Source organism: Semicossyphus pulcher, unplaced genomic scaffold (genome assembly GCF_022749685.1).
Source record: "Semicossyphus pulcher isolate SPU_LCO1_2020_fin unplaced genomic scaffold, fSemPul1.0.p SCAF_21, whole genome shotgun sequence".
In the NCBI taxonomy this organism is placed as follows: Eukaryota; Metazoa; Chordata; class Actinopteri; order Labriformes; family Labridae; genus Semicossyphus; species Semicossyphus pulcher.
Window position 1 is genome coordinate 18,326,129 of NW_027211695.1, and position 26,203 is coordinate 18,352,331.

A 26,203-nucleotide genomic window follows, 5' to 3' on the forward strand; every position below is an offset into this window, starting at 1 on the left:
TTTAAAGGTAGCAACCATTGATACAATAGTAATATTTTGTCGTATATTTAAATGTTGGCATCAGCTACAGACAATAAGACCCTGAATTAACAAGTGGGGTTTTTACCAAATATTAAAATACAGCTACTGTGTCTTTGAAAAATTGTTACCATTATTACATAATGTTTTAAACAAAGAAAATGAAACCCCGGAAATGCTTTAATTTGCTTAATTTATTCAATATTACATGATTTGTGATTTAAAGTCACCCGTTTTCCTAAAAATAGGACCTTAAATTCTTTAAACATCATAAAATTTAATGTCAAGCAAGTTTTATGTGTAATACATACATATAGGGATGCATGATATTATCGGCACGTTATCGGTATCTGCAGATTATGGCTTGGAAATGACAGATCAGCATTTGCAGATATATAATTTTTCTGCCGATATTTTCCACCAATAAATAATATAATAATAATATAATTATTATTGGTATCAAAATCGGCAAAAAGGGTTGGAAAATATCGGCATATTATATATTGGGAAAAAATCCAATATCATGCATCCCTAAATAGCTACATCCACACTGAGGATTTGCTTATTTTCATCACCTTGATAAAGTAAAGGTCTTTTAAACTCAAAATGTACGTGATTGCTCAATAAATGACTCACCTATTATTACAACTCTCCAGCAATTTCCAGATACAGCCATGTCTGTCAGCGACGACGCCATCCTCTGTAACTTCCCAAAGTGTTGGACCAAGCTGAGCGGCTTCGCCTGGGTCACAGTCTGCTCACATGTTTTCTGCGATCAGCACGGGTCCGGTGAGTTCAGCCTCTCCCCCGCCATCTGCCCGGCCTGCTCCTCTGCGCTGTCCGGGAAGTGGGACGTCGTGAGGACGGATCTGTCGCCCTCTGAGGGGTACAAAGCCATGGTGCTGGCAGGTCTGCGACCAGACATAGTTCTGGACATCAGCGCCCGAGCTTTAGCCTTCTGGAGCTATCAGGTCAAACTTCCTCCTCTCTGTATACATATCATGAAGCTTTGCATCCTTGAGCCCTGAAAAAAAGTCTTCCCTATTTTTCTTTACAAACAGGTCCGTCAGGAGCATATGTATCAACAGTACAGTCTGTCAAGGGCGGAGGCACAGCTGAAGCAGATGGAGAAGGTGTTGAACCAGCAGAACCAGAGCAGAGAGCTGGAGCTCACTGCCATGAGAGGGGAAATCGCATCCCTGAAGAAAGTAAAGCACAGTTCTTAAACTCAAGTTCAGATATAATAGATAACAGAGATAATGACTGAAGTACCTAACATATGTATGTCAACAACCTTCTTCTTTAAGGTGATGGAGGAGTATAAATGGAAGTACAACGAGGTGTCCGAGCGGCTGATAGAGAGGAACAAGCAGTACCAGAAACTACAGGCGCTGTACGAGTCTCTGAGGCTGCGCAACATGGTGGTGGGCGTGGGGGAGGGAGACACGCTGACACAACCAGGATATCACGACTACAATACTGGTAAGGACAACGATAAGAACGACAAATGTAGATGGATTAACTCCTAACATTTCTCTCTGACGCTCTCTCTTTCTTACTTGCTCGACCACTCGCTCACTGCGCACTTACTGACACAAGTTGCAGCGAGAGGAGAGGAGAGCTGGGTTTCTCCGCCACTCCAGATTCGGGGATCTGAACCCGACAGAAGAAAATAAGTTGCAATAAATAAAGTTAAAAAAAAATAGGGAAAAGAAATAAAGAAAAAGGGGAGGAGAGGTGGGTTCAGGTCCAGGTGGAAAAACTCAAACTCCATCTTTTAATAGAGGGGAGGGTAGGAAGTCCTCTGTAGTACGTTCTCAATAATGTTTTAAACGACATATATTGTTGTTTAATTTGCTTGCCGTACTCGTACAGAGAGAGAGAGACAAATGATGGAGAGATCGTGAGAGAAGAGAGAGTAGCATGATGATGAGAGGTGCAGCGCTACGATGCAACTCTGGTCAGTTAATGTTACATGATAGCAGATGAGGTACAACTTTTTAAGGTTTCAATGATTACTTTGTGTGTCAATTAAGAGTGCATAGAGTCCCCCAGACCCCCCTTACTGGGGTCTAAGGCCCCACTATACCATCATACCTTAGTAGGTAGGAAGCTCGATCTTTCGTGAAATATTAAATCTGTGTTGCAACAAATTGTGGCAACAAATCTTGTCCTTACATTTACACAACATTTACAATATGATCCTTATAAACAAGAATAATTATTAACAGCAGAAGATATTTCGTATCTAATTCTCCCAGTAAATGTTTTTTGAAAGCAGCAGGGAAAAACTTTCCAACACTAGCTTTTCAACAAAGACTTAAAGGTCAGATGTCCTGGAAAACTTTAGGCTTTTTATTTGACCAATAATAGACGAAATTAATCAATACAATTGTTGATAATAAATTAATTATAAAGCAGAAATGTAAGAAATCTGCTGACTGGGCATAATTTCAGTGCCTTTTAGAGTTTGGAGCACTGGCCGGACAAAAGAAGCAATATGAGGTACATTGAAAAAGACTAATTAATAAATTAGGCCATGTGTATGAAAATAATTAGTAGCTGCAGCCCAACACAATATGTAAAGTAGATTAAATGTGCTGAAAATATCCCTTTCATTCATTGCAATCAAAGATAAAAGGCTTTTGTGTGTCTGCCTGAGAATTAAAAGCTTTCATTAAATCAGTTGTCTTGTAGCGCCCACACTGATTAATGAGAATAGGAAGGAAGCACACAGAGAATAATGTTAACAGACAAGCTGTGGGTGTTCTGTCATCAAGAAGGAACAGTAGGAGCAAAGAGCTGATTGTCTGTGTAAGGGAATTTTACCTGCCGTAACAATGAGACACGTCCGTCAACCCCCTGCGTGTCACCCAGGGGCGGCTCGGCAGGCGACTCCCCAGAGAAGCCCTCAGTTCCTCCCCGCGGGCCTGGACGGGGACGGCAGATTCTTCTCCTGCCTGGAGGCCGACAGAGCCAAGACCTTCGTCCAGTTCAACTCCTCCTCCAGAGACAGAGCGTGGCCGCTCGTCAAGAAGCACTGAGGCGGCAGCAGGTTTCACGCTGACTGTGGCACATTCACGTAACTACACGTATTTATTTATGACAAGATGTTCTGTTGTTTTAGGATCAGCTTGGTTTGCGGTGTTTGCACAGAGTTTATTGAGCTCTTTTTGATAATTATAAAAATGTGATTAAAAATAGCAGTGAAATCAAATGTGAGACTTTTCATCCTGGTCTCTACTAAAGCTAATTTATATTAATAAATACTTTGTAACATAAACTTTGTGTTCACGCAGAGCTCTGCCTCACAGTCTTCTCTGTTAATGTAGTGTGTGTCAGATGTACTCCAAGTTTATGGTCAAAAACAGACACATTTAAGGAACACGTGTAATCAGGAGGACTGCATCGTGTGTCTTTAAGAATTTGTGTGCTTCATATATTATAAGATTAGTTTAAAGGAGCAGTTCTCCCCTTGAAAAAGCCTCCGTCAGTCACAGCTGGTGTTCTCTGTGATCGATAGAAGCAATAATATTTGGCGCCATAGCTGTGGAGAAAGTTGTACAAACAGCTCGTGGTTTCACACATTCTAAATTCCTACAACACCCAGCATGCATTGCGCCTCTCCCTCAGAAAGGAACGGCCCAGCCAGAGACGCTGGAGTGAAATACCGTTTTCGCTCCAGGCAATGACTGAGAGCGGGACAGAATCCGAAACACGACGAGAATATTCCGGTGGATTGTCTAAAACATCTTCAGGTGTGCAGTCGACATTTCAAACCTGACGATTCTGAACGAGACATCAGAGTCGGGCGTCCTAGATTGAGGAAGTGTAGTTTAGCGAGCTCCCTGGCCTCCGCCAGATGATGCGTTTTACGTTGTCTGGTGGAGGTTTTCCAGGGCCCATTGGAGAAGCGGATAGCGTCCTCCAAAGACACAGAGCCAAATTGTATCTTTTTACTGCCTTAATGGCGTTAGCTCCCCATGATAGCATGATAGGACTGAGGGGTTAAGTTAGAATTGTTAGTTAAACCGTAACCCTAAATGACAATAGACGGTTTGTTTTGGGCGTACAAATAAAAATAAATCTGTATCGTAACTTAATAAAAAAAAAGTCCTTACTGCCGGCTCAGATGTTTACACTGACGCCGTTTCGCCTCTGTTACTACCTCCGATGCCGGCTCACCTTTACGCCTCCGTGCATTTTACATAGAAGACGAGATGTAACAGGTGTAATAACCCCACCTTGAACTGGCAGTATAAGGTAAAGTATAAGGGGCTTATCTGTCAGCCCTGTGATTGACCACGTCTCGCCTAATGACAGCTGGGATAGGCTCCAGCCCCCCCGCGACCCTGAGCAGGATAAGCGGTATAGATAATGGATGGACAACTAAAAAAAGACATGAAAAGTAGAATCATATCTTACTAAGAGAAGTGTCTGCTCTGAACAGGACCCACTGTTAAACCCAGAGATAATACAGGTATAGTACCTTTGAAACAACATCGCCATATGACGGCACTTATAAACAGCTGTTTTAAGACATCACACAAACAATATGTTTTAGACAAAAGGATTTTTTTAAGGTAAACAGAAGTTATAATGGTGACATCATATTCTCATCATCACAGGTTCACTCGTTTCCTAAAGAACTCCCACGTTGTCCCAACAACAACAGAATAAAAAAAGAAATATTTATAAATATACACAAAGTGTCTCTACAGACAAAGTAACGGGGTGAAGTCTATTTACAGGACAGCACATAAAAGAGACAAACTTTGGAAACGTAACACCTCCAGAACTCTCCACACTTGCTTTCAAAAACATTTGGTCCTCTCGCTTGTTGGTCGGCTCATTCGCTCTGCGGTTTGTAGCTGACGGAGGCGGCGATCTGACTGTGGGCGTTCTGCTTCTTCCCGTTGACGATGAGGAGCAGAGGAGAGTCCACTCGTATACTTCTGAAGTCAAACGACTGCCGGATGGAAGATGCGTCAAAGTCAGACCATTTAGAAAGAGTTCATTTTAATCATTTAGCTGCACGTGAAACACTCACCTCGTCTTTATGCGTGATGCTGTTTCGTTTGACCTGAGGTTCAGGAATGACCACAGTGTCTCCTATGAGGACGCCCCAGCTGTCCGCTGTGTTGTACACCATCACCACGATACACGTCTCCTCGCTGTCCACCATGCCGAACGTGCTGCAGGAACACAGAGCGCACGATCTCACAACACAGCTCCACTGATACACGTGTTTCTCCAAGCAAAGCCTGAGAATAAACGATAAACACTCACAAGGCCATGCGACCCTCAGAGGCCAGGCTGAACACCACCTTGCCCAGGGCGGCCACCCCGGCGTGGTGACCGTGCGTGAGGGAGGAGAGCGTTCGGGGCTCCAGGCTGCCGACGCGGCCTGCAGGGGAGCGGAACTGAGGGGAGGAGCAGGGACCCAACGCAGACGTGTTGAGGGTGGAGAGCATCGTCCGTAACCGACGCGCCTTCACCTTCCCCTGGAGAGGAAACAGACTGAAGGTTAGGACTGGAGACGAGATGCTGCTGCCATCTAGTGGTGAGAAATAAGATCTTTAAATGACTTACACTTCATTATTTTACACATTTCTTTCAATTAAAAAACGGTGTTTCCCTACAGTGTCTTTCAGTAAGTTACCTCTTCCCTCCCTCCCTCTTCTCATAGCAGTTTGCTCCATTATGTTAGTTATTATTTCTTTCTGATGTTCAACAACAAAATTAGGTTTCATGTTTATAAGTAGGCATCTTCAAAGCCCGCCTCCAGTGAAAATCCAGAGTTTAACCTTGTAACAGTTTCATGCGCTACAAGACATATCAGGGACAACATCAGCAGTCATCTCCATGGCTGGGCCTGTCTGCTTTTAAACTGCAGTGTACCAAGGACAGGCTCTGTCCTCCAGAACCTCCATGACTTCCTGTTCCACAACACGTCCACTTCAAAGTCCTTCTTCTCCCCCACAGAGCCCTTCATAACCAGGCCTCTTTGTACCTCACAGACCTGCTCCACCGCCACGCTCCCTCCCGCAGCCTCCGCTCCTCTGATGTTTTAATTGTGTGGTTTCCTCTTATTGTGTTTCTTCTGTTCTCATTTTGTTTCTTTAGTTGTTTTAAAAATGGAAAAGTGCCTTTGATATCATGAAAAACGCTATATAATTATTATTATTATTCAAATAGGTTTGGATTTTGGCCTTCTGACAAAACAAGACCTTTAGAAATGTCCTATTTTCTCCGGAAACTTCTGATCGAAAGTTTTCACTCTTTTTGGACATTTTAAAGACAAATAACAAATGACAGATCATTCGAGGGAGTGTGAGACTCTCCTACCTTGTTCTGTATGAGTTCTGTGACCTTCCTCAGATACTCCAGCAGCTGCTTCTCCCTCTCCGGCGGCTCCTCCCAGCCCGGGTCGAGCGCCGCCGCTCGGCTGTAGCCGCAGAGCGCGGAGCCGAACATCTCCTCGTACTGGAACAGAGTGGATCGGTTGAAATGCAGCTCCGGGTAGCAGGAGGCGGCTCTGTCCACTTTCTCCTGCAAATTAAGAAGTTAAATGTCAGTACAATGCTGCAATAAGTGCTTTAGACTCTACGAAGCGTGTTAATACTCACAGACTGTGCATAGGCGCTTAGAGCTTGTTGAGACAACTGGGGATTCTGTCCGCAGGAGAAGAACAAGGACACATAGGCATTTCCCAAGATGTCTGGAAGAACAAACACATTAGATACAAACTATTTCAGGTAAGTAAACAGCAGCAGCAGCAAATTGAGCGTCCTTTAGTGTCAACACATTTAGATTTCTAGAGTAATAAAGACATCAGACGCTGCTCTTTGTCTCCATCTAATGGTTAAAAAATGCCACTGCCTCAGCTTTTATTTTGAAAGTAGAAGAAGTTCTAGCAGGATGAGCCTTCTCTTCCAGTTTTGAGCATTACAAGCGTAAAAAAAAGAACTTTCTTATTTCTGATGTCGCAATATTTCTATACTCACACCAGGACGTCCCGTCTGTGACGTCCAGCTGCACCGCCTGTCGGGCCATGTCCACGCTCTCCATCACCTGCTTCCCGTGTGCGTCCCTGTCCACCGCTGGCAGCTGTCTCAGCACCATAGAAAGGTTACGTAGAGACACTTTGTTCTTGTTCTGCAGATAGAGCACAAAACAGACGAGCCAATGAGTGAAAGTTTATCACAGATATAGTATACAGGTTGGGTTTTCAGATCCTTCTTTCTGTCTGTCTTTCTCTACCTGTTGCAACGCTCCAGTGAAGCAGTTCTTGGCACCGATCAGGTCTCCTTTTTTCCAGTACTGCTCCCCTAACGTGTTCCAGCCCTCCACCAGGCCCGGCTCCAGCTTCACCGCCCGGGAGAGGCACTCTTCTGCTACGGCGCTGAAGTCAGGAGCTACGTTCAGACACCTGCCTTTCTGCAGCAGGAACTCTGCTTTGTGTTTTAATTGATCTATAATCACAGAGAGGCGGTGGGTGTGAGTTATTTCCTTTGAATTAAAGAGCTTGCTTGTTGTGAACACAGCGCTCACCTTCTTTCTCCTCCAGCTGCCGCAGAGTCTTTTCCATCTCCTGCGCGACATCGCTTTGTTTCCTCCCAGCTTCCTCCACACTGTGAGTCTCAAAATAGCAGTCTCTGAAATTATACAGGTCATCCACGAGCTCCTGTAATGGGGAATGTTTGACAGATTTATAAATAGATCAAAGGCAGCAGGACTAAAGGCAATATTGGTATTCCGAGAAACTTGATAATTTTGGATATACATTAAAAATAACAACATCTCTCTTTGTGAAGATTAGAACAATGAAGTCCTCGTGTTTGTCCCTGGTGTTCTCACTGTGACCGCACCTTTAGCAATGCTTAGACATGTCATTTAAAGTCTGAGCAAAGAAATATTGAAAGCTAAGCTAACTAAAGACTTCTTTAGTAAACAAGGTATTGGATGATTCAAGTAGACATTACATTCAATAATTCAAGCATAAAAAAGTGTATTTAAATGTGCATTTTAATAGGTAGATCGTTTAGGTTAAATTGGCTATTATTTATACAGGTGAACAATGTAAAAAATGTAAACACCTGGACCTCAGACTTAAACGAAAACCTGCCCAACATAGTGGGCCTATTAGGTTTGATAGATAAAAGGCTAACTTTAGAAAATTAAATACTGGTGTATCTTCAATATGGAACCATGTGCGCATTGGGACTGCATCTGTACCGATTGCAAGTAATATTGTGTAAGGTTATTCATAAAGGATGGTTCAGATTCAGAGAGCATATTAGCGCATCTCAGTGTCCATGCCGATTGCTTTTACACTGACAATCTGGTGACTCAGCAAGAAGTAGGATGGGTGCAACCAAAGCATGCATGTTTAAACTCATTTTGTAGGCTGTTAAATGTCGCTAAATAAAAACAAAAGGTGGCAAATCCACAGTCAAAGAAAAAGCATGCAATACATTAACAATTTATATTAAAATACAGGCTGAACAGCAAGAAAGGTGTGTTAGCGTGACAGTTGTAGCCTGTTGTTATAGTAACGACAGTTTCAGGACATGTCCAGCGAGGAAATCAGGACAAAACGCGACTCTGATCTCACGAGAAGTCAACAAAACTTGCAGGCACGAATCACTTCTTCGATAAGATATGAATCTGATGTAATTAAGAAAAAGTACCTTCAAAATTTGCAGTTCGTTCTTGTCTTTCACAAGCTCGCCACTCTTCTCGTCTTCCGCCATCTTTGCGTCTGCTAGCTGAAAGCAGCAAGAGCCCGATAGCGCAGGAGGGCTGCTTTAGGTAAATAAAATGCACAAATTTACGGAGCGAGTGTTAACAGGAATGTTCTAATGTAATATAGCGACAGAGAAGAGTAATTTGTTTCCTAAAATAGCACGAATTCACTACATTTTACACACAGGAAACAGACTTTTAATTTCAGTGACGCCGGAAGTTGGTGTGGTCCGGTTCCAAAATGAGTCCGACAATGAACCGTTTCATAAAATAGGTAATGACACAGAGAGCCCTTTATAGAGTTGTTTATCGGTCCGAAATAGTAGTAAAGCAGATACAAGAATAATGGTATATTTATTTATTCAGATAATAAATATTTTTAAAAGAATTCGTTAAAACACAAAAAGTGAGGCGGAACCTTTAATTTTAAATCACGATGCCCGAGACTTTTTCGCCGTGTACCATACATTTCTGCGCTCCAAACAAGGCGGACTGTGTTCAACTGTTTGTCTGCAAACTATTCTACAGGACTGGTGTACTCATTGCTATTGAATCCAGCTCGTCATGTCGGACACATGGAGCAACATTCAGGCGCACAAGAAGCAGCTGGACTCTCTGCGGGAGAGGTTGCAGCGGCGGCGGAAAGACCCCGCACAACTGTCCGCGGGTACGTTCAGACCGGGGAGCGGGTACCAGCAGGGAGGCAACTATCGATTGTTTTTGTTATCAATTAATCAATGAGGTATTCGTCCGGCCAGTTAGTTAAATATTGCGCATACTGAGTCCATAGATGGTGAAGAATTAAGTCAAATGTGCATGTTTGGTTTTGAGGCCACAATAATGCATACTATTATCAACAAGTACTGGAAAATATAAGGTGTCAAACTGTTTCCTTCAAACGTCTCAGCAAGTCAATATTTCTTCTTGCTTATTATTTATTATGCAATAACTAAAATGCAATATTATGCATTTATTTATTTATGATGCAAAATGTCAAGTTTGGTTCTTCGGATTTTGTAAAAGATGAATTTTATAAAAGTATTTTAATTTTGCATCCAGACGACAAACCTTGCAACAATTACACTGTTGATCTTTGTCGTCTCCTCTCCGTCAGACACCGGAGGCGGCAGCACGGACAGCTCCACAGCCAGGAGTGACAGTCCAGCTCCGTCTGCACCGCTGCCCCCTCAGGAAGAGACGGAAAAACCACCAGACCCCGAGCTCGAGAAGAGGCTGCTGGGATATCTGTCTGACCTGAGTCTTCCTATGCCGACAGACTCCCTTGCCATCACGGATGACCTCAGTGTGAGTATTTGTCTTAAGCACTAAAATGCATGCTTCAAAAAGTACACCGGTCTTTTATAAACAACGTTCTCTTTTCGCAGTCTGAGTCAGCCGTCAGTCACGGATGCATCCAGAGTCTGCTGCTCAAATTTTCTGCTCAGGAGCTCATCGAAGTCAGGCAGCCCACCTCGGCCTCTTCTTCTTCTTCCTCCTCCCCCTCAGTCGTGGTATCGGTGGACCACACAAAACTATGGGCCATGATCGGGACGGGGGCCGGAGCCCAACGAGCCGGAGTCAAGCGAAAAGCAGAAGATCAAACTCAGCACAAAAGAGCAGCAGGCTTCTCACCCTCGCTTCAGAGCTCCGCCTCTCCTCCGCGCCCTGCCTTCTCCTCTCTGACTCCGGCTGTCTCGACACAGCTGGCGGGGGCTTCGGCGTCAGGGAGCGGGGCTGAGAAGAAGGGCAGGAGCAGCAAAAGCCAGTCGTCACATGTTGACATGGAGATAGAGAGCCTCCTGAACCAGCAGTCCACGAAAGAGCAGCAGAGCAAGAAGGTATGGAAAAGAGATCTCGTTGTGTTTCTTACAGCGTTACAGAAAAGTGAAGCGCGGTAGTTTGAAAGTATGAATGTTGGTCATTCCCAGGTGAGCAGAGAGATTCTGGAGCTGCTTAACGCCAGCACGGCGAAGGAGCAGTCCATCGTGGAGAAGTTCCGGTCTCGCGGACGAGCTCAGGTCCAGGAGTTCTGCGACCACGGGACCAAAGAGGAGTGTGTGCGCTCGGGGGACACACCACAGCCCTGCACCAAGCTGCACTTCCGGTCAGTGTCGTTAAACATGATTAAATCTCTCTGCCTGACACATCACGACAGAGCTGCAAAGGTCTGGTTTTTTATTAATTCAGTAGATAAAAAATCTGCATTGCAGTTCAGTGTTTTCCCTCATTTCCTGTCATCTCTCTGTCAGAAAAACAGTCAAATTCAGGCAAAATATGACCAAAGAAATTACAGAACAGAAGAAATACCTTTATCGGCCTGAAGGTGTCACTATAATCAAGGTTAAAACATTATTCCAACCAGAAGAAGCACATTATGGTAGTGATCTGACCTCCATGATGCCTGTAGTGTAAATAATATGTATCTAAAATACATATATTTATATTTTTCTCCTCGTAAAAATGACATAACACCAACATGTATTTATGCAGCTTTGTTACATTTCCCAACACGTTTCCTCCTTCAGTCGCATCATCAACAAGCACACAGACGAGAGCCTCGGCGACTGCTCCTTCCTCAACACCTGTTTCCACATGGACACCTGCAAATACGTCCACTACGAGATCGACAGCCCTCCCGAAGCCGAGGGGAGCCTGCTGGGGCCGCAGGCGGGGGCCACGGAGCTCGGCCTGTGTGCGGGGGACGCGGACAGCAACGTGGGCAAACTGTTCCCCTCACAGGTGAGAGGAACGGAGGAGAGGGATGACGATCATCGGTATATTTGGTGTGTTATAGAATTCACAGATGTTTTGGGGGTTCTTTTGCAGTGGATCTGCTGCGACATCCGCTACTTGGACGTGTCCATCCTGGGTAAGTTTGCCGTGGTGATGGCCGACCCGCCGTGGGACATCCACATGGAGCTGCCCTACGGGACGCTGACTGACGACGAGATGAGGAAACTCAACATCCCCATTCTGCAAGACGACGGCTTCCTCTTCCTCTGGGTCACCGGCAGGTAAATACAACAACAATCCGAACAGTCTGAACAAGAAGAGGCCTAGTTCTCTTTGACATCAGGAGAGTTTAACAGCTGATTAACAGATCTGAACTAAACCCTGATGTCCCTGCCCGCTTGAGAAAACCGTTCTATTAATTATACTCTGAGTACACTCGTATTTATGTTGGCTTCTGCAAAAGCATCTTCTCTTCTTCTCTTCTTGCAGGGCAATGGAGCTGGGCAGGGAGTGTCTCAGTCTTTGGGGGTAAGTGCATGAGCTTCCATCAGGGCATCATTTTGTCGTAACACCATTTCATTTCTTACACTTTTTATTGCTCTGTTTTCCTCCCTCAGCTACGAACGTGTCGATGAAATCATCTGGGTGAAAACCAACCAGCTCCAGAGGATCATCCGCACAGGAAGGACGGGCCATTGGCTGAACCACGGGAAGGAGCACTGCCTGGTATGCCCTCGTATATTTTACACTGTAAGAATGATTTCCCTCTAATGAGGAATCCTGCCTGCAGCAGTCTTTGCGCGCTCGGGCGTGAGAGAGGACGCCCTGTAGCCGGAGGGTGTGTTGGCAGCTTCACTGTTAGTAAACATGCCTGCAAAAGCGTGTGCGATAAAAGATATAAAACACAGCCTGTGATTTGTTTTTCAGGTGGGCGTGAAAGGAAACCCTCAGGGCTTCAACAGAGGGTTGGACTGCGACGTCATTGTAGCAGAGGTGAATGATTACATCCTCTGGTATTGTGTAAACCCTGTATTGTTTCTACATGCGGAATAGGTCGCTTCATTTCACACACTCCCTTCCAGGTCCGCTCCACCAGTCACAAACCAGATGAGATCTACGGCATGATCGAGAGACTGTCGCCCGGCACCAGGAAGATCGAGCTCTTCGGTCGACCCCACAACGTCCAGCCCAACTGGTAACTTACCATCATGCTTTCATTTAAAGAGGGGGGTAATTATGTTGTTGCACATTTTAACACATATATATAATGTTACAATGTTGGATGTCCGGACTTAACGTGGGTGAAGTTTCAAATCTGTAGGTAAAAGTATGTTGGAGTAATCCCCAGGCTTCTCAGCTCAGTCTGCAGGCTTCTGTGAATGCTTGCTTTGTGATGTCACAAAGTAGAGGAACTCTATATTTGGGCGTCTGCCCGAGACATAGCAGAACTACCTGCCCCTGGCACAGTTCAAGGACATGCCCACCCAGCAGCTCAGTCTGCCTCTGCAATGTTTCTCACTCCACCTCTCTGCTCGTCAAGTTTGTTCTGAATGTCTTGTTTCTGTGACCGTGAAGGAACGACATCAGTGTTTACTTTACCAAAGGACGAGCGCAGGAGGCATTCATGAAGCTTACTCTTTAACAGCTCTGTGACACGGCCACAGGGTAGGAGGCATGCCTCAAACACTGAGTTCTTCAGAGAGCTGGCCAATCAGAAGAGGAGCTTGTAGGGGCGGGGTTTCTTAAAGGGACAGAGCTCGTTTCAGGCAGAGGCTGTATGAGGGCCTGCTCAGAGCACCAGTGTGAGTTTTTTTTACTGTAAATTATGCTAAGCTACTCCACAGGTATCACAGAGCTAAATATGAAGCTTGAAATTAGCATAATACCCCCCTTTAAACTAACTGTTCTACATATTAAACATGTAATATCTGCTCTCTCTCGCCTCCTCTTGCAGGGTCACTCTTGGAAACCAGCTCGACGGCATCCACCTGTTGGATCCTGATGTCGTGGCCCGGTTTAAGGAGCGTTATCCAGACGGCGTCATCTCCAAACCCAAAAACATGCAGTGATGACGTCATCACAGGTTTGGGGGAAGTTTGTCTAAAGACTGCTTTTTGCTTTTCTGTTTTTTATACTTGTTTCTTAAATAAATGTTAACAAGATGCATCGTCTGCGTCTTGTTTAGGAAATGATTAAAACCAGGTGAGGAAATAATGTGGGCGGCTTCATTTCATAACTTCTGTACATATTTAATGCTGTAAAACTTCATAATAAAAAAACAACAAAGGAGACTTTTTTTCATGTAAATCTTTTGTTATTTTGTTAGCAAAGAATAAAAGGTATTTTGAAACACTGTAGATTTGAAGAAGTGACAATTATTGTTGCATCAATTTAAATGTATCAATCCCAGCAGGTTTCTCACAGTCATCAGTTCATTTCAAGCAAACACAGAACCCTTTTCATTCTTTAAAACCTGCTGCTTGTTAAAAAAGTAAATACATTTGAATATCAAATAAAACCAGGAAGTCGTTTTCATATAAAAATATACAAAGATAAGAAACGAGCCGGGGGAGCAGAAGCCAGACGGGACCGACTGAATAGTTAAAGCTCCTGTGAGGAGTTGAAACGGACTGAAATGATTCTGAGGCTTTTATGAGCTACAAAAGCAAACCAGAGCATCAGCGACAAGATTGATTATTTCTATAAAGTCAGACGAAGCGATTAAACGATTAACTGCACGCTGCCTTTGTTTACATTTTCCAGGGCAGAAATTTAAAGTGAGTGAGACACATGAATGTTAAAGAAAGCAGATTTTTTGTTCAAATACACCAATATTCAACCTCAGTCCTATCAGGTTATTATGAGGAGCTAATGCCATTATGGTAGAAATGCACTTTGGCTCTGTGCCTTTGGAGGGCGCTATCCGCCTCTCCAATGTTCCCTGGAAAACCTCCACCAGACTACTTAAAACGCGTCATCTGGCGGAGGCTAAACTACACTTCCTCAATCTAGGACGCCCGCCTCTGATGTCACGTCTCGTTCAAAATCGTCAGGTTTGAAATGCAGACTGCAGACCTGAAGATGTTTTAGACGCTCCACCGGTATATTCTCGTCGTATTTTGGATTCTGTCCCGCTCTGACTCATCGCCTGCAGCGAAAACGGTATTTCACTCCAGCGTCTCTCGCTGGGCCGTTCCTTTCAGAGGGAGGGGCGCAATACACGCAAGGTGTTGCAGGAATGTAGAATGGGTGAAACCACAAGCTGTTTGTACAACTCTCTTGACAGCTATGACGCCAATTTCAAATATTATTGCTTCTGTTGATACAGAGAACACCAGCTGTGACTGACAGAGGCTTTAAGCACAAACCGAAAGTTCCTCACAGGAGCTTTAACAGAAACACGTTTCGCTGAGCAGCTCAGTTTCCTTCACGCTTTCAAAGCTGAACAAACTAGAGGCAGAAAACTCCTCAAACCTGGTCTGCAAACATAACATCTCATATGCTTCAGTTCTTCAGTGTTAAAGCAAAAGACAGAAACGTCAGCATCAGGTTCAGAGATACGATTCTTTCACTCTTTGACTAATGATGGAGCTCAGATTGAGATATTCCTAATTTTAAGGTTCGCTCGTTTAAACTGCTTCTTGAAAAATCTGCGTCACAAAAGAAAATAAGAAACAAAGCTTCCCAACAGAAAAAAAGTAAAGCACTTTTTGGCTGTGAATGCTGTAAACAAGTCTCTGTCTTGTCTCCTCTCACGTCCGTCTGTGAACTCTTAATGCACAGAGATGGAAAACCAACTCTGCTTCAGTCTGTCTTCCTCCGTCCATCGTTGAGTCGAATCAATCATTGACAGCTTCTTCGATGGCAGCAAGCAACGAGGGGTTAAAACTACTGTTAATGTTAGACGCGTTGTGTTCAGGTGCGCGGGTCCTGGCGTGAACAGGCAACAGGAAACTTTGATACTGGAGTCCATTGATCTCCTCCGCCCTCCTCAGTAGGTGGCGTCCACTGCGTTGATGTTGCTGTCCAGCTGGTGTCTGAAAGACAGCCGGGCCTTGGTGGAGAAATATATTTGGGAGCCGCGGCTCAGGCTTCCTGCTCCTTCGCTGTCGCTGCCCCAGGAGGTCGTGGAGGAGAGGCGGGGCTTCATCTCCTCGATGGGAACTGAGGGGAGGAGGACAGAGAAAATGTGGCGTGACTAGGCGGCACAAGCAGATCTGCATCAATCAATCAATGCAGCAAGATCACAACAATATACATCATAGACTGTTTATAAGAAGTGGGCGTAGCCGCTGTGATGTCACCAGTTGGGTTGTGGATAATTTAAAGCCTTAAGTTCTGCATTTCAGCCGTCGCCATCTTGGTTCTTTGGAGCCTTAAGTTACCATAGCTGTGAACATAGCTGTGTCCCTATCCAGGGGCGGCATCCTTCGGAGGACATATTTGAAAGCCGACTGTGTCACAGCGGCGCGTCGAAGGCTCCTTCAGATGCGCCCTCCTTTTCCCGGGGAGGATCCATCGGGTGCATCCTTCGCGGCCGGACGTATTTTAGATTCATTGCACGCCAATTCAAACAGACTCTCAAACGGCCGAGGAACACGCTTTGAATGTAAAAGTTTTTGGTTTCAACTCAATCAAATAGCTAGCATTACACATAGTTAGCCCACTAGCTACCTGTTGCTAGGCAATAGGAGCTGCGACTGTCTCATTTCAGTTCGGCCTGAGCGGTCTACACAGGCTACGAATGACTCATCCTCAGTAGACCGCGTCCTTCGAAGGATGCAGGAGTTGAGACACGGCTCGTATTTGGACGTCAGGACGGTTAGGTAGCCATTGATAATTCTCTAGACTGATTGACAGGTCTCCGATGTATCAACTTATGAATCACAGGAGAAAGAATAACCTGCTGTATTGTCGAATTTCCTCATAACTGGACCATCATTTACTAAATGAACACTGTTTTATTGAAACTAGAAACTGAGCCAATAAACTCGTTGGAATCATGTTTCCAGAGGTCATAATTCTTTCAGAGAAGTCGGGCGTTTTCACAGACTTCAATACAATCTGCTGTTTTTGTAACCAGCAGAGTCGCCCCCTGCTGGCCATTAGAAAGAATCGCGGTTTCAGACATTTGGCTTCGCATTTCAAACGTAGAGACGACCTCCGCTACGATTTTTTCAACGTGCAGCCTCGGCAGGCTTCGGGGCTGGCCAATCAGAGGAGGGGTGGGGTTTCTTAAAGGGACAGAGCTGACTGAGTGGTTTCAGGTGGAGGCTGTATGAGCGCCTGCACAGAGCTTGCAAGATTCAGATTGTAGTTGGCGCTCACCTGCAGCTGGGGGGCACTGTCTGCTCTTGCAGCGCTCTTTACAGCGTCTGTAGAAAGGAAAGCACTGCAGCATCTTCACTCCCATGGCAGAGACGTCTGTGAACAAAAAGATAAGAAAAGTTGAGCAACAGAAACAGAAATGATGGTCTGTTTTACACCACTTGAGAAACTCTTCTTGGACACACAACGCAACACTTTCCAGGATGCTCACTTCCATCATAGCGGCCGTCTAAGCTGCGCCGTCCCGCTGACACCATGTCTGAGTGCCAGGGCCTCCTGACAGCTCCTTGAGCCCTCACCAGGTCACACTTTAATGGAATTATGATCCTGCACCTCAGCGACCTGATGGTCTAATTTAAGCCGACAAATTCATTGAATGGCACCGTCCAAGAACCAAGCTGATCAGTCGGTATTTACTGTGCCACCATCCTCATCCTCCATGCCGTCTAATCCTGGGAAAGGACGTACACGGGCCGCGGCAGCCAGAGGAATTATTAAGCCCTCATCTGACACTCGCTCACAGATTACATAGAGGTCGTCTGATGTATGCGAGTTATGACTAACAGGTGCTTAAAGCGGGACACGGCTACAGAAAAGCTACTTTAAAGTCACCCCACTGCAGATCTAGATCTAACCGTGCAGGTCCTGCAGGTCTGAGCACTGAGCAAAAAGTCGGACTGAAGCATAATTTCCCTGAGGATTCTCCCTCTATCTGTGGCAGCGATAAGATAAAGCCAGGGCCACTCGTCGGCACTGAGCTCTATTTACTTAGAGTAAAAAAAAAAGGTATTTATTTTAGTCTAATCAGGTTAAGAAATGGGTCAGGTGAAATGGAGCAGGAGGGAGGCGATGGATCTCCACTGTTTCTATTGTAACGCTGTTTTGTGGTGAAAGAAGAGCCGTGCAGTTTTAATGTTTCTGCTGCCAGTTAACTCTTAACTTTTATTTGAAGCCGTTACATGATCAGACATCAACAGAGACGGGAACAGCCTGCATCCAGATTTCAAGCTTCCCCCAAGTTAACAAAGTATAACTATCAAAGTGTAACTAGAGCTTGTAAGCCACTTCATGAGAGAGGGGCAGTTTTTCAGATGGTTTTTCCACAGAGTGACAGTTTTGACACTAAACGGACACTATGTTTAAAAATAAATAATTTCCATTACAAAAAGACAAATATAGAAAAGGTGACACATCAAGTATCCTGGTCAGAGGGGAGGCACCGCCACAAAACAACTACAAACACCCAAAATGACCACAAAGAGATGCAAAGGGACATCAAAGAGAGACAACAAGCAACTACGAAGAGACGCAAAATGACTTGAGAGACAGAGAGACGTATAACCACTAAAAAAACATTTAAAATGACAAAGAAATAAAATACAACTACAGAGATGCAAAATCACTACAAAGTGATGGATAACAATAATTGATGCCAAAAGACTTCAGTGACGTAACATTACAAAAAGAATGAACGACTACAAAGACATAGGAAACAAGCAAAAGTGATTCAAAGTGACGACAGAGACACAAAATGACTAGTAAGAGAAACAAAACGCCGACAAAGTGATGCGAAATGAGTACAGAGATGCAAAATGAGTACAGACACAGAAGGACAAGCAAGAGATACAAAACAATAACAAAGTGAAACAAAACAATCAATGATTCCAAAAGATAAAATGATGATAAATGACTACAAAACCACGCAAAACGACTAGAAAGAGAAACAAAACAACTACAAAGCGATTGGAAACAACCACAAAGACATGCCAATCCACTACAATGTTACTACAGAGATCCAAAACAACTACAAAGAGATCCAAAACAACTACAAAGTGAAACAAAACGACTACAAAGAGAAACAAACGACTACAAAGAGAAACAAACGACTACAAAGAGAAACAAACAACTACAAAGTGAAACAAAACGACTACAAAGAGATCCAAAACAACTACAAAGTGAAACAAAACGACTAAAAAGAGAAACAAACGACTACAAAGTGAAACAAAACGACTACAAAGAGAAACAAACGACTACAAAGTGAAACAAAACGACTACAAAGAGAAACAAACAACTACAAAGTGAAACAAACGACTACAAAGAGATCCAAAACAACTACAAAGTGAAACAAAACGACTACAAAGAGAAACAAACGACTACAAAGTGAAACAAACGACTACAAAGAGATCCAAAACAAATACAAAGTGAAACAAAACAACTACAAAGAGAAACAGAACAATAATAAATAATGCAAAGACTTCAAAACGATGTAAAGTTACCACAAAAAGATGCAAAATGACTACAAAGAAATGAACACCTAAACGATATGGAAAGTAACCTCACAGAAGTATGCATCTGCAGTGACTCCAAAATCCTGCAAACTAAACAAACCATCACACAAAAATGACAAAACTTCAAACACAGCTCCTTCTTCAGTCTGACAGCTAAACCCACTATTGTGACCGAAGCATCAACCCCCACTGCTCATTGATCACACACACTGAACGATGTGGACACCTCATGACTTTGATTACAACAGCTGTCCTCTGTGCTGTTCCTCATGCGGCCTGACTCAGGGAGGCGTTTTCGTGGGGACGTGACAGCTCGCACATACACACAGAGTCCCAGAGCTGCTTTAACACATTGCAGACACACCAGGGTGGAGGCCCTCTCTGTGCAACTCTGATTTCAGGCTCTTTTTTTTTTAATGAATGAACACAGAAAAAAGGCTCCTTTTTCTCCTCCTGCTTCTTCACCACCTATAGCACCTCCCTTCTTATTTTCACGCAGGTGTGGCTGTGAAATCCTACCCGCTTTACAGACAGTGAAGCCATTATGTTAAGTTCAATTCAGTCTGTCAAATGAGACCTCACAGTATAGCACACAGTATAAAAGGACGGTAAGTATATTCCCACCTAGTTTCATCCCTCTTGCACAGAGAATTTAAAGTCTTTGTGCATAAATAAACACACTCTCTCTCTCTCTTTGAAACTAGTTTGTAACACAGTTCACACAACATTAAGGCCCTGGTCAGTGGAGAGGAATTTGGGCTCGGATCATGATTGGCTGTGGGGGTCTGGCAGCACGCAGCAGCCTGGAGGAGAAAAACAACCTCAGATGGCACACACACGCACACACACAAACCTAAGCAGAAAGCACAGACGGTGCCCACATTGACCGCACAGCGGAAGGAGAGAAAAGGAGATGTAAACCAGAAAAAATGTGTGCGTTGACTTCTTTTCCTCGAACTGGAGGCCCCAGCCTGCAGCCGTCCGATTCGAGCGACGTGCGGCACCTGAATAATGCAGCTCTACTTGTTCAATTGGTGGTGGCTCACTGAAAAATTGCGCAATCCTTCCAGAGAAAAAGTAGCGAGGGACTTTTGGTTGTTGCTTTTTTCTAGAGTTTTCAGTGCATGTTTGTGCATGTGTGTGTTTACAGGGAAAACAGCCTTAATCATGTTTGCTCAGCTTGATCCCGACACATTCTCCAGTTTTAAACTTAACTTCTCTCCCTGCAAACCGCCTCACCGGTGCGCACTCTGCCCTCTTATCTGCTGTGTAAACAATGTCAAAGCAGGCAGCAGGGCACATGCGCTTACAGTAACATGATAACAATCTTCCCACTGCCCCACATTTCCTCTGAGCTCCCCTTTTCCACTCGCTCCCAGAGGCTTTAAGGGGAAAAAAAAAAAAAAAGAGCCGTGCTGTGTCGCTGCCTCCAACACAAAGCCTCACACAGGCCTGCCAGAGGGTATGACGCACACACGACTCTGTGCATGTATAGCTGCACAAGTGTATGTGTCCATTAATAGCTGCATACAATCCGCCTTCGATCATATTCATCGCAGCCATGTGATGCTTTTAATGTGTTTCTAAGGAGCTCCATTGATGATTGATGAAATAATGTTGGTTATTGCTAGCTGTGAAAAGTATTAAATACTTAAATACACTTTTAAGACAAGTGTGACACCTCAGAGGCAAATATTGTACTTTTCTGCAGAACATCAGTTTTCATCACTTTACTGATAAACATTTATGGGGCTAACATGTGCTCATCCAGCAGCGTACACGTCAATATATCAGTGAAATCATACGGCCATATGATTTATATTTCATGCTCTGAAAGGGATCGTTCTGCAAAATTAACACTTTCAATTGCTCGTCAAATTTTAGGGACCGTGTAAAAATTACTTGGACGATGAAAAAGGCTGAACCTTCGCTTCCCAAAAGTTAGTACATTTTGTGTAATCCTCTTATAAAAGTACTGCAACACCGTCCCTTGTAACCTGTCAAAGTAACGTGTTTAAGAGGAACAACTTGTTGAATCGCGTGGCTAAATTTAAGCCTTAATATCTTAATGAAACTAGTGTACACATCAATTTAACTCTGATATAGAGACAGTATTGAACCCCTCCGTATAAGGTAATGTGCACTTCTTTGGCAGGTTATGCATAATGAAAGTTGCCTTTGATGTAGGTTATTAAATTATGTTACTAAAAAAGGTTTGAGGTTTTTTGGAAAAGAATTAATATGGCCAAAAAAACTGAGCATGTTTGTATTTTTATAGTTTAAAACGGGAGAAATCCAGCAATTACAGTCCGTACAAAACCAACACCTAACTTCAAAAAATTATCAAAAACTTTTATGCCATTTAAAACCTGCTGTTCCTAAAAGCCAGATTATCATACTTTAAGCCAAATAAAAATGTATCCTCCCCCTTTTTCTGCGCTCTTTTACCCCTCAAATAATTTCCGTACAGTCCCTAACCTGTCAGGGACTTTTAATAGGATAGCGGTTTTATCATTTTTACATAAATAAAGAAATGTCCTCCATAACTTGTGTCGTATTTTCTGGCCAATTTATACACCTTCAATTGCAACTACATAGGTGTGCGTGCAAGACGTGGAGGCTTCAGTGCGCGTGCGGGTGAAAGGTTGAATGAAAACGCGCTGCGCCAGACAGGATAATCTGAGCTTTCATCTAGATCACTATGCATCACTTATCTCCTCAGAGTCTCCGTGAATAACCTATTTAAGACGCGCTTGTTTACATAATGGACGCGGGGGAAGTGGAAACACTCTTTATCTGCTTATTTAAAGCATGAAGAAGACACGTTGTCATGTCGGAATTCGACCCTAATCAGTGACGCCAATTAAAATGTGCGACTGGACCGTTAAAAACAACAATAGGTGACTTGATCAGGCGTGTAGAATAAAGTTTGACAAGTGGTTTAAGCTAACAGTAGCCCACAAAAAGAACTTAGCATACCAAACAGGCTCATTTATGAGCACGAGCCCTCCCACTGACACACCTCCTGCCCCAAAACAACACTCATGTCAACTTTTCCTTCACTTTTTAGTCCCTTAACTCATTCCCTCCGGTTATATTATGTTGTGAAAGCAGCAGTTTATGCATTTATTTTCATTCAAAGTTTAAACAACTTAAATAGCGGTACCCACCTGGCGAGGCGCTGGAAAATGGATATTCTTGATGAGCTTCCGGTTAAAAAACGACTATTCTCGCTTCATGCGTGTCCCCGTCGTTCCCCTCATCAAAAAGTGGTTCAGCAGAGTGTGTCCTGCCCGCTTCTTTACGTCCTCATGCGTCCTTGTTGGCAGCATGCAGCGGTCTGTGTGACTGAACTTTAAATAGCTAAATCCCTGGTGGAGCATGGTGAGTGGACACGCCTGCTTTCTGCCCCCCTCCCTCCTGCCTGAGCTCCCCACTCCTCCTCATGCACACACACCTCCTCCTGCATGCCTTACTTCTGTTTTGCCTTCACCTCATTCACACGTTTGTTGTTACAGATAACACAAATTTAATCAGAAATAGCTCCTGGTGTATAAATAGCGTCTCCTCCTTGAAGTCGGGGAGGATGAAGTCATCTGTGCAGCAGGCAGAAGGTCAAAATTACTCAATAAGATCATGAGTGACGGGGATTTAAACGCTTAAAGTATCATCAACAGGGTGTCATTATAATCTAACAATAGACTCCTTGTTATCTGGAAGAGTATTAATCACAAGTTAAGTAATATTTTCTCCACATTCAGATACATTTTAAGACATTTTTTGGACACCTTTGGAGAGGTCAAAGGTCACGACAATTAAAGGACCATATCCCTGTTACCTGTTTGGTTTGTTTCCTTTTTAATGTATTTTAATATTTAAGCTTCTCGTTTCCTTTTATTTTTCTACAGCACTTTTAGCTAAACTTAAATGCTGAAAGATGCTAAATATTAGTTATTACCATCATTATTATGGGACTATACAGAGTAATTTAGATATACTGGTACTTTGAAATCAGCAATTTTAATTGCAAAACAGCTGGATGGTATTGCAGCTAGCAGCTGGTGCTAGATAAGGAGACAAAATTTGATGCCTAAATGACGTGAATCCCTGCTGTGACAAAAACAGACGAGGCCTCCCTTCTTCACATGTTCTGTCTCAGTCTGGAAAACTTCTGGAGGGAGGTCTTGCAGACTTTATCCCAAATCTTAAGTACTACCTCAGAGCCTAACCCTCTGGTCGCCTTTTTGGCACTACTGGGGAGGATGATGCGTTCAAATGCCGTGCATTATCCTTTGCTTCTCTCCTCCCTCGGTGTGCTGTATTGCTAGCCGCTTTCCCACTGGTCAAAAAACCTGCTAACACTCGGCTTTTTTCGCTCAGTGAGAAAGATTACAATCGGCATTCAGACCCGGGTCAAATGATTCTGCAGTAGAACCGGGTAATCATCGTCTCGGCTCCAATCGGCATTGATGGGAACACAAATGAATGAGTAATAGATACAATAAAGACCTAACCACCGTAACATCTTCACTGCTTACTAACCCTGTCTCCAGCGCGTTTGTGACGTCAGAGGGTGACGCAGCAGAAAAGAGGCCGACAGGAGGATACTTCACTGGCAATGGGAACAGAGACAATCAGCATTTATAAGCGGGTCTACCCGGGTCTAAAAAACGTACGTCAACGCACTAATTTTGGTGGGAAAGGGGTTTATGATGGAGGGATGCTGCTCCGCCCACCTACATTCAGTGGTTGAGGGAAATTATGTCCTGTTTTGACCTCCAAAAAATCAGTTATTCAGTCTCCGGCTGTAACAAAACATTTGCGGGGAACTCTTCTGAACTGAGTAACTACTTCCCCTCTCTTTTTTATGTTATACTGTTTTTTGGCCTTTGTTTGTAAGACGTAGAAACTAAAGGGTTCCCCACCTCCAGCACCTTTATGCTTGACTCCAAGGTTGAAGTACTTTCATGAGTATGAAATCCCGGCTGATAGTTGGGGACTACATGGGGAAGAGGGATTGAAGCATATAAGAGGCAGCACTTTTTAAACACTGGAGCAAATGCAGACATAGCTCTGGAGGAAATCCCGACCTATCCCATTAGAGCGAGAGGGGCTTTAGTCTGAAGGGGATCAAACCTACAGAGAAGAATTAACAAGCCGCCGAAGCCCCTCCAGACCCACCTTTTGCAACAGACGTCACTCGACACCTGAGCTTTCTTTTGAATAGACTTTCAGAGCCTCGATATGATTCAACGCGGACTTGGTTTAACCTGTTTCTGCTTAGAATTACAAAGACATTTGTTCTCTGTTTTTAGATGTCACACTGAGATCCATGCAAAGTGCCAAAGGCCATAAACATAACCTTCTCTGGAGACGCGAATAATGCTGCCAATGAATAAAGGTGTGCCGATCTGGCACCGCTGGTTGGACGCTAAGGTTAGGTGTTTTACCATCACGTCTGCCAAAGCAAACCTTTTTTTTAGTTGCAGTTGAAACCAGGTTGTAAATCAGCCAAACAGTGACGGTTTCAGAGTCTTCACCCTTCAGTGACACATATAGGGCAGGGAGATCGACGGAGGAGGCCTCGGCTGTTCTCGGCCTGTTAGATGGTTTACTGCAGCTCATTAGCTCTCAGGTCTGTGTTTATGGCTTACTGAGGGCATTTCACTGCTCGGGCGGATTTGTCCGAGTGGAAATTTACCCAGACGAGCTCTCAGACTGAGTGTGCGCCTGCTGGTTAGAAATCACCCAGGAAACAGTCTGCGTAGCAGCAGGCACACTTTGTGAAGCAGCAGGGACACACACACACACACACAGAGTCATTTTTACATACAGGTTATATGGAAATGTTAGACTGCTATCAGGTCAGGATGAACGTGGTGAATGGTATATCTGTGACCGTTGCATGTTTTACAGCAGCTTTAAAATGTCTGTATGGCTCTCCAGTGTTACCTACACAGACATGCATCACATACAGTATGTGCACGTATGGGCCTTTCTGTGTGGCGTTTGCATGTTCTCCCCCGTGCATGCGTGGCTTCCTCCTACGCTCCAAAGACATGCTCGTTAGGTTCATTTGTGACTCTGAATTGCCCGTAGGTGTGAGCGCGAAAGGTTGCCTGTCTCTGTGTGTCAGCCCTGTGATTGACTGGCGATCAGTCCAGGGTGTAACCCCGCCTCTCGCCCAGTGACAGCTGGGATAGGCTCCAGCCCACCTGCGACCCTGAACAGGATAAACAGCATTCTTCACCCCGACTTTGTGCAGACTTTTTCCTGCCAGCCTCCTGGTAAAATGTCCGAAGAAGAAGAAGAAGTCGGGCTGAGCCGTTTATATCAGTGGTTCCCAACCTGGGGTCTGGGCCCCCCTTAGGGTCTGCACTGAGATTGTCAAGATTAGATTTGCACATGTTATAAAACCATTAAAACACCTTACGCACATGTATGCACACAGATATATTTTTTGACATACATGCATGCAGAAATGCCTACATCCCCATATTTCAATTGAAATTAAAGGAATGTAAACTAAAACGACAGGCTGTTTTGGTGTACGTGTGTGCGGGCGAGGGGGGCTCAGCCTTTCTTAGATACAAGCAGGAGGGGGGGGGGCTCCAAGGGAAAAAGGTTGGGAACCACCGGTTTATGTCACGTGACCAGAGAGGCGACACATAGCAGGATGATTTAACACATCCGAGTTTGAAGAAGACGGATCGTTTACAAGACGACAACAGCAAAGACGGATAAAGAGCTTCTGGCTGTGAGGGCCGATGCCGAAATTGTACCGCCAGTTGCGGGTTTCCTGCCCCATGAGACCCCCTGGAACCATCACGTAATCTGAAATTAACACCACACTTATATCCTTTGAGCTTTTTCACAACTCCTAACTTCTAACTTTAATAGTATTAAAGTCGAGAATTCAGCTTTACAACCATTTTAACTCGTACAGTTCCTGGTTGTTCAGCAGTGCACTCCAGTGAGATTTAACCTTCCCCAGTGCTCATTTCATAATCTGAAAGCTTTAAGTTATGAACACCCTGCAACAGATTCCAACCTTGCTCTGATATACAGAGAGTCAAGTGGTCACCCCC

At 44.2% G+C, this 26,203-nt stretch overlaps 4 protein-coding genes across 4 annotated transcripts; 2 read left to right on the plus strand and 2 right to left on the minus strand.

Moving 5' to 3' along the window:
* The first annotated feature begins 692 nt into the window (after window positions 1–692).
* On the plus strand, window positions 693–3,062 carry LOC138601229 (E3 ubiquitin-protein ligase CCNB1IP1). The gene is made up of 4 exons (XM_069672810.1): window positions 693–989; window positions 1,080–1,226; window positions 1,326–1,500; window positions 2,896–3,062. The coding sequence occupies exons 1-4, from the start codon at window positions 693–695 to the stop codon at window positions 3,060–3,062; spliced, it is 786 nt and encodes a 261-aa protein (XP_069528911.1).
* Window positions 3,063–4,625: 1,563 nt separating this feature from the next.
* Window positions 4,626–8,968, minus strand: ttc5 (tetratricopeptide repeat domain 5). Its single transcript, XM_069672577.1, has 9 exons — window positions 8,712–8,968; window positions 7,573–7,705; window positions 7,282–7,493; window positions 7,026–7,176; window positions 6,648–6,739; window positions 6,367–6,570; window positions 5,308–5,522; window positions 5,069–5,213; window positions 4,626–4,987 (listed from the first exon to the last, which is right to left on the minus strand). The coding sequence occupies exons 1-9, from the start codon at window positions 8,772–8,774 to the stop codon at window positions 4,868–4,870; spliced, it is 1,335 nt and encodes a 444-aa protein (XP_069528678.1). The 5' UTR covers window positions 8,775–8,968; the 3' UTR covers window positions 4,626–4,867.
* A 282-nt stretch (window positions 8,969–9,250) lies between these two features.
* mettl3 (methyltransferase like 3) lies at window positions 9,251–13,845 on the plus strand. Its single transcript, XM_069672815.1, has 11 exons — window positions 9,251–9,433; window positions 9,881–10,071; window positions 10,152–10,604; window positions 10,695–10,870; window positions 11,292–11,505; window positions 11,593–11,780; window positions 11,989–12,027; window positions 12,117–12,225; window positions 12,427–12,492; window positions 12,582–12,694; window positions 13,454–13,845. The coding sequence occupies exons 1-11, from the start codon at window positions 9,331–9,333 to the stop codon at window positions 13,566–13,568; spliced, it is 1,767 nt and encodes a 588-aa protein (XP_069528916.1). The 5' UTR covers window positions 9,251–9,330; the 3' UTR covers window positions 13,569–13,845.
* LOC138601236 (uncharacterized protein C17orf114) lies at window positions 13,738–22,438 on the minus strand. The gene is made up of 3 exons (XM_069672817.1): window positions 22,286–22,438; window positions 16,828–16,923; window positions 13,738–15,663 (listed from the first exon to the last, which is right to left on the minus strand). The coding sequence occupies exons 2-3, from the start codon at window positions 16,910–16,912 to the stop codon at window positions 15,491–15,493; spliced, it is 258 nt and encodes an 85-aa protein (XP_069528918.1). The 5' UTR covers window positions 16,913–16,923; window positions 22,286–22,438; the 3' UTR covers window positions 13,738–15,490.
* Between the last annotated feature and the right edge of the window lie 3,765 nt (window positions 22,439–26,203).

Coding starts and splice junctions, on each gene's coding strand:
- LOC138601229 (XM_069672810.1), top strand. CDS start 693: ATGTCTGTCAGCGACGACGCCATCCTCTGTAACTTCCCAAAGTGTTGG. Junction 990..1,079: donor TAGCCTTCTGGAGCTATCAG/GTCAAACTTCCT, acceptor CTTTACAAACAG/GTCCGTCAGGAGCATATGTA. Junction 1,227..1,325: donor AAATCGCATCCCTGAAGAAA/GTAAAGCACAGT, acceptor TTCTTCTTTAAG/GTGATGGAGGAGTATAAATG.
- mettl3 (XM_069672815.1), top strand. CDS start 9,331: ATGTCGGACACATGGAGCAACATTCAGGCGCACAAGAAGCAGCTGGAC. Junction 11,506..11,592: donor GCAAACTGTTCCCCTCACAG/GTGAGAGGAACG, acceptor GTTCTTTTGCAG/TGGATCTGCTGCGACATCCG. Junction 12,695..13,453: donor CACAACGTCCAGCCCAACTG/GTAACTTACCAT, acceptor CTCCTCTTGCAG/GGTCACTCTTGGAAACCAGC.
- ttc5 (XM_069672577.1), bottom strand. CDS start 8,774: ATGGCGGAAGACGAGAAGAGTGGCGAGCTTGTGAAAGACAAGAACGAA. Junction 7,494..7,572: donor GCAGCTGGAGGAGAAAGAAG/GTGAGCGCTGTG, acceptor CTGTGATTATAG/ATCAATTAAAACACAAAGCA. Junction 6,571..6,647: donor TAAGCGCCTATGCACAGTCT/GTGAGTATTAAC, acceptor CTTAATTTGCAG/GAGAAAGTGGACAGAGCCGC.
- LOC138601236 (XM_069672817.1), bottom strand. CDS start 16,912: ATGGGAGTGAAGATGCTGCAGTGCTTTCCTTTCTACAGACGCTGTAAA. Junction 15,664..16,827: donor ACAGTGCCCCCCAGCTGCAG/GTGAGCGCCAAC, acceptor TCCTCCCCTCAG/TTCCCATCGAGGAGATGAAG.